Consider the following 13,291-nt stretch of genomic DNA (forward strand, 5'->3'; position numbering starts at 1 on the left):
AAGGACTGTTCTCTTCCTTTCAGGGGCTGAGATGACTTGCTGACTGAAGCCCCTTTGTAGAGATACAGAGGTATAGTCAAAATGACTGAGACTTTTGTTGCTCATCTTCGAGGAAGATTTGTTGAGGCTTGCTGTAATCCACCATATCTTCTATGTAGTTTGCCGGCTTACTCACTGGGTCCTTTGGCCTACTGCAGTTTCAGTTGCTACAGCTCCCTCTGTGACTCAGGGTGGGGAAAAGTACTGGCTTGTCATCTTTGGAGTTACAGTTGGGGACCTGAGGTTCGACAATCAGAGGTTAGAATTCATGGGTTGGGGTTTAGGGATTCGAGATTAGGATTAGGAGGTTAGAAGGTAAGTATCAGGGGCTCAGGATCAAGAGACCAGGTCTAGGATTAAAGGGTTATAAATTTAGGAACTAGGGCCTGGGTTAGGATTGGAACTGATTATCAAAGGAGTTAAGGTTAGAGTAGGGGGTGGTGGTCAGGGGTCAAAACAAAAAGAGAAGAAATGGAAGGGTCTCTGAAGAGGCTGGAAAAACTTTCCTCAGAAGTTCCCAAAGGTAGAGGGGGTATCAGGAAACTATTGGGAAGTAGCTTCTTATTGCTGCAGAGAGAGAAGCCATGAGGAGTTTGGGACAAACCTTCCAAGAGGGCATTACCCGTGTAGCAGATACTGAAGTCAGTTAAATGTGCAAGTAAGTATTTAAACTGATGATGGTTATCGTTTATATTCACTCTTCTCATTCTCAGTGATTCCCTCAAAAAAAACCCCAAGAAACAAAAACACTTTTTTTTTTTTTTTTTTGAGACAGAGTTTTGCTCTTGTTACCCAGGCTGGAGTGCAATGGCACGATCTCGGCTCACCGCAACCTCCGCCTCCTGGGTTCAGGCAATTCTCCTGCCTCAGCCTCCTGAGTAGCTGGGATTACAGGCACGCGCCACCATGCCCAGCTGATTTTTTGTATTTTTAGTAGAGACGGGGTTTCACCATGTTGACCAGGATGGTCTCGATCTCTTGACCTCGTGATCCACCCGCCTCAGCCTCCCACAGTGCTGGGATTACAGGCTTGAGCCACCGCGCCCGGCCTAACAAAAACACTTTTTTAACCGCCTTTATTCATCCTGCCACAATGGACCCCGATCCATTCTCCCTGTCCCCATCCTCTGCATACATCACAGTACCCACCAAGAATACACCCAGTTCTCATCTCCTCACCCTGGACTACTACAATAGACTCGAGTAACCCAATCCACACCTTACTGCCCAGATTCCTAATGACACGTCCAAGGTCGTTATAACTTGCTTCCCTCATGACTTATGTACACCTGGGCTCCAGCCAAGGATCCTGCTTCATCAACCCCCGCTGCGATCCTTCCTGCCAGTGTGTCGCTCCGAGCTCAAAACACTTTGAAGGGCTGCCTTCAAAGCACTCGAGATCGAGCGCTGAAGTTCTTTGCCCTCCGTGTACTTTTGACAAATACTGGGCATCAACCATGTTCCAGGCACTACCCTAGGCAAAGAAAATAACGAGATGGGCAAGGTTTCCGTCTGTGTTCCTGCTGGCGGACATCACCCGCGCCGGGTTGCCACCCTGAACTGCCCGTCCGGTCCTCTAGGTTCAGCCACTTGGCGGAGCGCCGCACGGCACCCGACACGGCACTCCCTCACGCAGTGGGCGCCATGCCGGCTTCCGAGAAGCGGTTCTCACAAGCGAGTTCCATCGCCCAATACGGCTTCATCTTCTCCTGCCGTCCGCAGCAAGAGCACGGGCCGAGGCCAGCCCACGGCTCTTCAGTGCGCGCCTCACCCCGCGGCGCAACCAAGCGAGGACCCCGAGGAGAGCTGCCCGGCGAGCGCCTGAAGGACCCCGGGAGGGCCGCAGGCTATCCAGCGTGAAGCCTGGTGACCGAGCCCGGTGTGGGAGGACCAGGTAAACCCGGAGCCGGAGTCCCGCTACACTGGGGCTCCGAAAGACCCAGAATCTGGGGTGGACTAGGCCCCGGGTACAAGGGGTGAGGGTTGCGCAGTCGTAGGCCTAGAGAAATAGGGGGCCGGGTCGAGAGCTGAGGGCGTGAGCCTTGGGGGCTGGAGGGCGTGGCCACAGGGGTAGGGGCGCAGGTCTCGGCCGCGCGTAGGTGAACCAGGGCAGGGCAGCCGCCCTCCAGGAATCCGAGTGGTGGTCCGCTCAAGGGCTGAGGGGCAAATGTACTGACAGCTTTAACATTTTTAATTCTCTGATGGAGTCACCTTTAAGTCGAGCAGGTTTTTCGACTTGTCAGTTTCTTGTAAACCGACAGTCAGGACAGCCACAACTTAGATGCATTAGGAAAGGAATCATGTCCTACCTACAGGCCGCATGTTCTTGCCACGAGAACCCCTAGCAGCCTAGCCTTGGAGTAGCTGGATCAGGTGCATTCGTTGGTTCATTCAGATACTGTTAAGAGCCAGCTCTGTGCTAGGCACTTCTTACATCTTCTGGTGGGGAAGACGGAACTGAGAACTTGCACGGAGCTGTGAGAAAGTATAACGGGAAGTGAGCTAAGATCTCGAAGGTTAGCAGGAGATAACCAGAGAAAGCACGTCCAGGACTGCGAAAACTACTCACACAAAGGCCGTCAAGCCAGAAAGTCTTTCGAAACTGAAAGGCCCATGACGTTGGAGCTAGCGAAACTTAAGGAGTGTGGGGTTCCAGATGAGGCTAGAGAGGTAGGTGGGGACCACAAGATCATGCAGAGCCTGGGAGGCCATGATAAGGATTTTGGTTTTTATTCTAAGAGCAGGGTGCCCTTTAAAGCGTTAAGGAGGAAACCTTATGATTAGATTTGCATATTTCGTTCACTTTGCTGCTGTGTGGAGATTGTAGAGGTTAGCACGTCAGAAACTGGGAGACCAGTGAGGAGGCTGTTAAGTGTCCGGTGGGGAATGATGATGTCTTGGAGTTAGGGTGGTAGCAGCTGAGGGGGAGAGAATAGTATGGGTTTGGAGATATATTAGGTGGGAAAAATTGCCAGAAGTTGGTGATAGTGTGGATATGAAGAGTGAGGGAGGGGAGGTGTCATGAATGTCTGTAGACAACTGCTGAATATGATGTTACCACCTGTGGCATTAGGGAGAATGCATTGGGTGATCTTGTACTAGTTAGATTGGGCTTGGCTTCATGGTTTGAGTGGAAAATCGGGTTGAAAACTGTAGAAAGAACATGAATAGAAGAGACTATGGCATAGTTTCTTTGCTTGGGCCAGATTCTAATACCACCTTTAACAGGACTGACAGGCTTTAGGGTAAGATAAAAGAGAATGTTGTCTAGACTCTGTCCCTGCTTGTGTTAATGGAAAATGGAAACCTTCTATGTATTTGTTGACAAATGAGAGATTTTATACACACACACACACACACACACACACACACAGAGAGAGAGAGAGAGAGAGAGAGAGAGAGAGAGAAGAGTCAGGGTCTTGTTTTGTTGCCCAGCTCAAAATCCTGACCTCAAGTACTGATATTACAGGTGTGAGTCACCACACATGGCCAAATGAGAGATAATGTTGAGATAAGACTTGAGACAAAGGCTTTACTCCCATCACATATAACTCGGATTCTACAGTTGGAAAAGACCTCAAAATTCCCTTAGTCCAGTTTATAAAATGCTTTTATGTCCATTATGTCATTTCTACAAAGTTGAGCACTTATAGCATGCTAGACCCTAGGTATACAAAGATGAATAGAAATAAGACTATATAGGTTTATTTAGTAAATAAAATTGATCAAGCACCTTTGTGCCCAGCACTGTTTCAAATGCAAAATGGTTATGACTTGTTCCTGTCATTGGAGCTGCATGTTGACAAGTCTTGCCACTGAGGACAGCTGAGTGTATTAACAGGTTGCTTTGGGCACAGGAGATCCTGATCTCTCCATAATATTAGATCAGAGATGCTGTATATCCAGCAGACTTTTTGGTATCCTGGCAGCACCTCAGTTCCTGTCCATCAGTCTTCCAATTCTAGATTTGATAGGAGAGCACTATGGGATGGAGGATTTTAAGAGATGAATTCATCATTATGCCCTGTGAATAGGCTGTTTAGGAGTATAAATTGTAAATCCTCTATAAAATACAAAAGAAAGGAAGGGATATTGGCAGAGACAGTATTTAAACTTGAGTTTCTCTTGAATGGGTAACTCTCTTATAGGCTTACAGTTGCACCAAATTATATACTCCATGGGGCAACTTGAATGGTCCCTCTACCACTCCCTTCCCTTGATCCCATGAGCCCAAATGGGGAATTAAATAAAATAATCTGTATGACCTTAAGATGAAACTGTCACATTCTTTATGAGTGTCAGGAGTGAGAGCGATTGGCTTGCAAGGCTGCATGGCTCCAGTGTAGGGAAGGCTGGGAGTGCAGTCCTGAAGGGTTCCTAATACACCTCTCTAATGGCAGGAATGAGATGGCCTCAATCTTGCGAAGCCCTCAGGCTCTCCAGCTCACTCTAGCCCTGATCAAGCCTGATGCAGTCGCCCATCCACTGATTCTGGAGGTAAGACTGAATCCTAAACCTCTACCTCATGCCCTTGGAATTGCCACTGCTTCAGGTGCCATTCGGCCACTTGTGACTGACAGCACAGACTTGTGCTGGATGCTGTGGAGGCAAAACTAGATGCCATGAACTCTGACCTAAGGACACTAAAAATCTATTGGAGACTTGAGGCAGATCTAAAATATAAGAAAGGACCCAATGCAATAATAGAGAGAACCAAATCTCAAGACAATGTACATGTGTTCGTTTCTATTGCTACATAACACACTACTCCAGACTTAAGAGCTTAAAACAATACTCATTTATTATTTCACAGTTCTATAGTTTAGAGGTCCAGTAGGCTTGGCTGAGTTGTTTCCTTAAGGTCTCAGGAGGCCAAAGTCAAGATATTGGCTGACCAGGCCCTTATCGGGAGAGTCTGGGGGGAAGAATCCACTTCCAGGTTCATTCAGGTTGTTGGCAGAGTTCATGTCCTTATGATGGTAGGACTGAGGCTGCCATTTCCCTGTTGGCCTTCAGGCAGGAATTACTCCCAGTGTCTAGAGACCACTCACATTCCTCATCACATGGCCCACTGCATCTTCAAGATAGCTACAGTGCATCGAATCCTTATGCTTTGAATCTCTGACTTCTTCAGCCTTTAGCCCGAGAAAATGCTTGGACTTGAGAAGCCTTCACAGTTCTAATCCCACAGGGCTCATGTGATTAATTAGACCCACCTGGATAATCTCCCTTTTGATTATAGCAGAATCAACTGATTAGTAACCTTAATTATACCTGCAAAATCCCTATTGTTATGTGATGTAACATAATCACATTGCATCACATTCACAGTCCTGGGGATTAGGGTGGGAAATCCTAGTGGGGCTTGGGATCATTTTCACATTCTGCTTACCATAGTTTGATAAGGTGCTCACTAACTGAGCAGCACTGCTAAGTAAGCCCACAATGGTGCAGAGGAAGATCAGGCAGTCAGGAATGGGGGCCTGGAAGTGGCAGGACTCACCTGGGCCTCAAAGGAACTACCCAACACCTGACCAGAATGTGACATGTAAATTACAGAGTTTCTCATCTATCAAGTGTGATAGTTTGGAAGCAGTTAGAGAAACTCAAGGCAGGACCACTAACAAGACTTTTACGGTGATCTGAGTGGTGGGTCCTGTGGTCTTGAGCTCAAGGAGCTACAGGTATGGAAGGGCAGAGACAGCACACCCTGTCCCTTTTCACCCAAGGCGCACACTCTTGCTCTGTGACTAGAGGTCTTGACCTTACTCCACCTCATCTTCTCACCCCCCAATATGACAAACCCTCAAGTCCTGAGCAACAGGGGGTACTCGTGGTTTCTTTTGATCAGTTTTGGTATCCTAATTAATTTTTATTTTGGGGGGGTGGTTTATTCAGGCTGTTCATCAGCAGATTCTAAGCAACAAGTTCCTGATTATACGAATGAGAGAACTACTGTGGAGAAAGGAAGATTGCCAGAGGTTTTACCGAGAGCATGAAGGTAGGATCAACAGTCCTCAGAATGGAAGGTGCCTCAATCCCAAGGGCCCTGTAAGAGTGATTTTACCTGGAACACAATGGCAGGCTCTCTGACCTACCAACCATGTACAGTTGCAGCCAGTTTTCTGAAATCTTGGTTTAAAACACACATTTTTCATGATTATCCATCTTTTTTTTCCCAAGGAGGGTTCCACCTTATAGTCCTAACCAGAAACTTAGTTTTATATCGTGATAATAATATCACTAGTTAACATATAGTGCATGGATGTTTACCATCAGACATTGTCCTAGTGCTCATTTTTTCATTCAGTTTTCCCAACAACTCTAAAAAGTAGGTGTTGTTATATACCCTGTATACAGATTAGGAAGCAAAGTTACGTTTAGAAGGTTAATGATTTACCCAAAACTACGCAGGTTGTAAGTGTCAGAGCCTGGATTCACACCCAGGTTTGTCAGACTCCAAGGTCCTTGTTCTCTTCTCTAAAACAATTTTTATTTTTATTATTCTAGGTAAGGAGGTAGGAGGACAGAAAGTTGCCTTGGGCACCAGGATGAAGGTATCCTGATGAAGGTCCTCTCTTTTTGCAGGGCGTTTTTTCTATCAGCGGCTTGTGGAGTTCATGGCCAGGTACTTCTAATTTGGTTCCAGCATCTTTATCCACTGAGGCGAATCTCCCCTGCCCCTAAATGGATTTGTTAATTTCACTGCCATTCTTTAAAGCTGTAGTCAGGCCAGATACGGTGGCTCACTCCTGGAATCCCAGCACTTTGGGAGGTCGAGGCAGGTGGATCATTTGAGGTCAGGAGTTCAGACTAGCCTAGCCAACATGGTGAAACCCCATCTCTACTAAAAATACAAAAAATTAGCCAGGCATGGTGGTGGGTGCCTGTAATCCCAGCTACCCGGGAGGCCAAGGCAGGAGAATTGCTCGAACCCAGGAGGTAGAGGTTATAGTGAGCCAAGATCATGCCAGTGCACTCCAGCCTGCACAACAAGAGTGAAACTCTGCCTCAGAAACCCCAAAAATACAAAACAATTAGTTAGGCATGGTGGCCTATAATCCCAGCTACTCGAGAAGCTGAGGCAGGAGAATCACTTACACTTGAGAAGTGGAGGTAGCAGTGGGCCAAGATTGCACCACTGTACTCCAGCCTGGGTGACAGAGTGAGACTCCATCTCAAAAAATAAAATAAAAGTTGTAATCAATGTCAAGTCTGAAGAAATGGGTTTGGGGCTGTCACCAAGCTGATGCTGACCTGTTAGTCCCCTGTCCTGTGGTGGTTACTGGACCAGTGGCTGTAGAAGAGTCCCATCAAATGCTGTGTAGCCACCCTACTGATCTCTGCATGCTTTATGTACACCAGCAAGGGCCTTGTATCACCTACTTGAAGCAGCGTTGGCATTCGGCTGGAAAGGCAGGGAAACTCTCAGAACATAGAGTGTGTCTTTATTCAGGCCCTGCTCACAGCACACCCTTCTAGTCCAGATGGCCAGATTCCTTACATGTGCTCATTTTGTTCACAGCGGGCCAATCCGAGCCTACATCCTCGCCCACAAGGATGCCATCCAGCTCTGGAGGACGCTCATGGGACCCACCAGAGTGTTCCGAGCACGCTATGTGGCCCCAGATTCCATTCGTGGGAGTTTTGGCCTCACTGACACCCGCAATACCACCCATGGCTCCGGTAAGTCAGCCTCCCCTGTCCACAACCACAAATAAGCAGGATATTTTGGGGTTAGTGAGCAGACTGTGTGGTAGAGTTGACAGCCAGGTCTCTCCAATGAGCTTTCTTCCATTTGTGTTTCTGGTCTTTGTAGCCATGTTGGCAGATGTGGCCTGTTGACTTTCTTTACATGCCCCAGGACTGAAGGGGCAGGCGAAGTAGAGGCTTAGGTTTCTGAACCTGATTATGACTGCCTCTTGCTTCTACCATGTGATAACCCCTTCTCTGTCTTATCTCCCCTTACAGACTCTGTGGTTTCAGCCAGCAGAGAGATTGCAGCCTTCTTCCCTGACTTCAGTGAACAGCGCTGGTATGAGGAGGAAGAGCCCCAGTTGCGCTGTGGCCCTGTGTGCTATAGCCCAGAGGGAGGTGTCCACTATGTAGCCGGAACAGGAGGCTTAGGACCAGCCTGATGCAGTCTATGAAGACCAGTGGCAGCACCCAGAATTTTCTCCTAGATGTCTAGTCTAAAACATTCTCCTGGGACCAGGGAAGGCTGGGCTCATAATGCCATTTCTGCTGGGTCACCACCTGCCTGAGGGCCTAGCTTACCACTGAACATCCTCCAGAATCTAGCTTTCTATCTACCTCTTCTCTGGAATGTTCATGGTGGTTCAGAAGAATGATGACTCCTCTTTTTACTGAGAACTGTTCATCCTTCAATAAGCTTGCCTAACTGACTTGCCTGAAGAATGCAGTGACTCTAAGCAACATTTGGCCTGTCTTCCTCAATAAATGTCAGTGTTCTGAACCCTTTATGCTGCCACATTTAGGGGGAACTTTTCAGGCTTCATCATTCTGACCTCTCAGCAGTATTCAGAATTGCTTCATTCTGTAGAAACACTCTCTTCTGTTGGAGTTTCTGATCCCACACCCTTGGTTTTCTCCTTCTCTGCCTTTTCCTTCATCTCCTTTATCAGATTATGCAAACATTTATTTTCATAAATTTTCTATTCAAGACATACTGAAAAATGCAAAGACAGTTAAGAAGTGATTGGTCCTCAAGTTGCTAATTATGAATTTGGGTAGTGAGCCAACTATAACATGGCAGGGATGGAGACGTGCCCTAAGTCTTACGTGCCCTAAGAGTTATGAAGTCCTGTGGGAGAACAGAGGAAAGGTTTCCTTTGGCTAGGTGAGGAGGTGAGGGAGATAGGGTGGGAAGGCTTTTATAAAAGATGTAGCTGGCATTGGAACTAAGCCTCAAGATCAAATATGGCATCCATAGCAGGGCTCTGGAGCACTAGGCAATCTGTTTGTTTTCAGGAATATATGGGTCAGTTTGGTATATGTGTGACCCAAGAAACCTGCGACACTTCTTATGACGGGTCTTGACTTTTCTTTCTCAGTACATATATATTTTTCTCCTTTTGGTGGCCTTGAAACCTTTTAGTTGAAAACTGCCTTCACTATCTACCACTTTCACTAATGGTAGACCAGGAAATTTGGACCCACTGAACAGAAAACAACTAGAATAGCTGTGCAAAACAGCGTCTATCTGAACGCATCAGCTGCCAATATAGGACCAAAATTCAGGACAAAGAAACTCAGAGAAGTGAGTCTGGGACTTAGAGCCTCTGTTCCCATAAGGGTACCTGCTGATCTGGAAGAGGCAGCTGAGAGGTTAAGAAACTGAGCAGAACTTTCAACAACTTCTTGTGTTAGGGAGCCAGCTACATGAATGCTGGCAGAAGACACAGATTCCTTGGGCAGAGACTAGTGCTCAGGGCACAGCAGGCAGCGTGTTTGCCTTGGTCCTCCTTGCCCTCCAAGACCCGCAGGGCAACACTGGCAGGCCCAGGTGAGTGTTACACACAGTAGGTTTGCATCATGGCTAAGGAACCACAATCTTAGGGAGATACTATCTCTGTCTTCTAAGGCCATTTGCTGTACAAAAATCCCTGAAATAGTCTGGAACAAAAATCTGTTCAACATCAGGCCGCAAGACACCCAGAAAGACAAGAGACACAGAATTATCTCCCAATAAAACTGCATCTCATTTAATGGGAGTTGGCTTTCTGTAGAGAAGAAACCTGGCTCCCATAAATATGGAAAGGGAGAAAACTAGAATAAACCAGTAATATCTGGAATTGGAGATACCAGTGTGAACTCATGTTTTATAGCAATATATGTAAATATGTTTTTGTATGTATGTAGGCACGTATAGTCCCTTGCACTGACCGGAGAGCAGTGACACTCCAATGGTAATGACCACACCCAGCACCCAGATCCACCAAAAGACAAATGCTATGGTCTGAATTATATCCCCCTAAAATTCATATGTTGAAGCCCTAACCCCCAATGTGATGATATTTGGAAGCAGAACATTTAGGAGATAATTAAGTTTAGATGGCTAGGTGCGGTGGCTCACACCTGTAATAATCCCAGCACTTTGGGAGGCTGAGGCAGGCGGATCACCTGAGGTCAGGTGTTGGACACCAGCCTGGCCAACATGGCAAAACCCTGTCTCTACTAAAAATACAAAAATTAGCCAGGCATGGTGATGCATGCCTGTAACCCCAGCTACTCAAGAGGCAGAGGCAGGAGAATCACTTGAACCTGGGAGGCAGAGGTTGCAGTAAGCCAAGATTGTGCCATTGCACTCCAGCCTGGGCAACAAGAGCAAAACTCTATCTCAAAAAAAAAAGTAGATGAGGTAATGAGGGTGGGATCCTCATGATGGGATCAGTGCCTTTATAAGAAAAGGGAGACCCGAGAGCTCTGCATGCATGCACCTAGGAAAGGTGCTAGGAGCACAGAGCAAGAAGGTGGTCATCCACAAGCTAAGAAGAGAGCCCTCACCAGAAACCAAACCTAGCCAGATCTTGACCTTGGAATTTCCAGCCTCCAAAACTATGAGAAGAAAAATTTCTGATTTTTAAGCCACTCAGCCATACCATGTAGTTTTTTGTTATGGCAGCCCAAGCTGCCTGAAACACATAAAAATGTTCATAGAAGCTTTATTCATAATAACCAAAAACTAAAACAACTCAGATGTCTATCAATAGCAGAACTAATAAACTCTGATATATGCATATAATGGAATTCTCCTTACCAATAGAAAAGAATGAACTACTTGGATCTCAAAAAGGTGCTGAGTCATAAAAAAGAATTCAATCATGTCTTTTGCAGCAACATGGTTGGAGGTAAAGGCCATTATCTTTTTTTTTTTTTTTTAAAGACAGAGTCTCGCTCTGTTACCCAGGCTGGACAATAGCATGATCTCAGCTCACTGCAACCTCTGCCTCCCAGGTTGAATTGATTCTCCTGCCTCAGTTTCCCCAGTAGCTGCGATTACAGGTGTAAGTCACCACACCCAGCTAGTTTTCATGGTTTTTTTGTTTTTGTTTTTTGGGTTTTTTTGTTGTTTTGGGGACGAAGTTTGCCCAGGCTGGAGTGCAGTGGCACAATCTCAGCTCACTGCAACATCTACTCCCAGGTTCAAGCAATTCTTCTGCCTCAGCCCCCCAAGTAACTAGGATTACAGGTGTGAGCCACCACACCTGGCTAATTTTCATGGGTTTTTTTTTGGGGGGGGGGTTGTTTTTGTTTAGGACAGAGTTTCGCTCTTTTTGCCCAGGCTGAAGTGCAATGGTGCAGTCTCAGCCCACTGCGACCTCTGCCTCCCAGGTTCAAGCAATTCTCCTGCCTCAGCCTCCCAAATAGCTGGGATTACAGGTGCATGCCACCCCCAGCTAATTTTGTAGTTTTAGTAGAGTCAGGGTTTTACCACGTTGGCCAGGCTGGTCTTGAACTACTGACTTCCAGTAATCCACTCACCTCAACTTCCCAAAGTGCTGGGATTATAGGCGTGAGCCACCACGCCTGGCTGTATTTGTATTTTTTATTATTTTTTTGAGAAGGAGTCTCGCTTGTCGTCCAAGCTGGAGTGCAGTGGTGCCATGTTGGCTCATTGTAACCTCCGCTTCCTGGGATCAAGCAATTCTCCTGCCTCGGCCTCCCAAGTAGCTGGGATTACAGGCCCACATCACCACAACCAGCCAGTTTTGTATTTTTAGTAGACACGGGGTTTCACCATGTTGCCCAGGCTGGTCTTGAACTCCTGAGCTGAGGCAGTCCTCCTCCTTGGTCTCCCAAAGTGCTGGGATTATAGGTGTGAGCCATGTGCCCAGCCAAGGAGGCCATTATCTTAAGTGAAATAACTCAGAAACAGTCAAATACCCCATGTTCTTACTTATAAGTGGGAGCTAATGTGTACACCTAGAGAGAATAGAATAATAGACACTAGAGACTAAGAAAGATAGGAGTAGAGTGAAGGATGAGAAATCACTTAATGGGTACAATATACCTATTTGGGTGATGGATACTCTAAAAGCCCGGAGTTCACCACTACCTAATATATCTATGTAACAAAACTGTACTTGGTGAATCTGTGGTGAAACAGATCAAAAGAATGATTGCTTTTGGGAGGCATGATGTAGAGCACAAGGGAACTTTGTTGGATGATGGAAATGTCCTTTATCTCAATCTGGGTAATGGTCACATGGGTGTGTGCATTTGTCAGAAGTCATCCAGCTATACCTTTAAGATTTGTGTATTTTGTGATATGTAGTGTTAGAATTTTTTAAAAAAGACTTGCTATGTTGCTATGTCCCAACACTACCAATAACAAACCTACTAAGTAAAGTTCAGAATTCCTTTGCAGTTCTTTTTGTTCTTAGAATAGATCTCACTGAAGGCGTGTAGTCAGGGTATTCACATTTTATTTAGAGTAATTTTTTTTTTTTTTTTTTTTTGAGATGGGGTTTCACTCTGTCACCCAGGCTGGAGTGCAGTTGTACAATCTCGGCTCACTGCAACCTCCACCTCCTGGGCTCAAGTGATTCTCCTGCCTCAGCCTCTAGTAACTGGGACCACAGGTGCACAACACCATACCCACCTAATTTGTGTATTTTTTTGTAGAAATGGGGTTTCGCTATATTGCCCAGGCTGATCTTGAACCCATGGACTCAAGGGATCCACCCACCTAGGCCTCCCAAAGTGCTGGGATTATAGGCATGAGCTACCGTTGCCCAGCCTAGATTAATTCTTTTCATCTCTTTGTGTTTTTTCTAAATTTGATATTCAATAAGTTTCATTTATTTCTATTTTGGATTTTTTATGAACTAAATTATTTTAAGTTCATTTAAATTGATTTAACTTCATTTATTTTGAATATGCAAAACATTAACATGATTCAAAATTCAGAACTATAGGAAAAGGAACACTAGAAGTCCCAGTCTCTCCCCTTTTCACTTAAACCCTGCAACAGGGGTCCCCAACTCCCAGACCTTGGACATTACCACCTAGGCTCGCCTCCTGTCAGATCAGCAGCAGCTTTAGATTACCGTGGGAGTGCAAACCCCATTGTGAATTGTGCATTCAGGGGATCTAGGTTATGTGCTCCTTATGAGACTCTAATTAACCTAATGATCTGAGGTGGAACAGTTTCATCTTGAAACCATCCCCCATCCCTAGTCCGTGGAAAAAACTATCTTCCATGAAACTGGTCCTTAGTGCCCGAAAA

At 46.1% G+C, this 13,291-nt stretch overlaps 1 protein-coding gene across 3 annotated transcripts; it reads left to right on the forward strand.

The window, feature by feature from the left end:
* The first annotated feature begins 1,783 nt into the window (after positions 1-1,783).
* On the forward strand, positions 1,784-8,532 carry NME6 (NME/NM23 nucleoside diphosphate kinase 6). 3 transcript variants are annotated; one of them, XM_017515455.2, is made up of 6 exons: positions 1,784-1,933; positions 4,440-4,536; positions 5,938-6,040; positions 6,628-6,667; positions 7,565-7,725; positions 8,011-8,522. In XM_017515455.2, exons 2-6 carry the CDS (start codon positions 4,447-4,449, stop codon positions 8,175-8,177), a joined length of 561 nt encoding a protein of 186 aa, XP_017370944.1. In that variant the 5' UTR covers positions 1,784-1,933; positions 4,440-4,446; the 3' UTR covers positions 8,178-8,522. The 3 variants fall into 3 exon arrangements, with proteins under 3 accessions (XP_017370944.1, XP_017371033.1, XP_017370880.1); XM_017515544.1 differs by lacking the exon at positions 1,784-1,933 and adding an exon at positions 1,939-2,015 and having other exon boundaries at positions 8,011-8,532; XM_017515391.1 differs by lacking the exon at positions 1,784-1,933 and adding an exon at positions 2,271-2,709 and having other exon boundaries at positions 8,011-8,532.
* The last annotated feature ends 4,759 nt before the right edge of the window (positions 8,533-13,291 follow it).

This window comes from Cebus imitator, unplaced genomic scaffold, assembly GCF_001604975.1.
Source record: "Cebus imitator isolate Cc_AM_T3 unplaced genomic scaffold, Cebus_imitator-1.0 Scaffold0, whole genome shotgun sequence".
Taxonomy (NCBI): Eukaryota; Metazoa; Chordata; class Mammalia; order Primates; family Cebidae; genus Cebus; species Cebus imitator.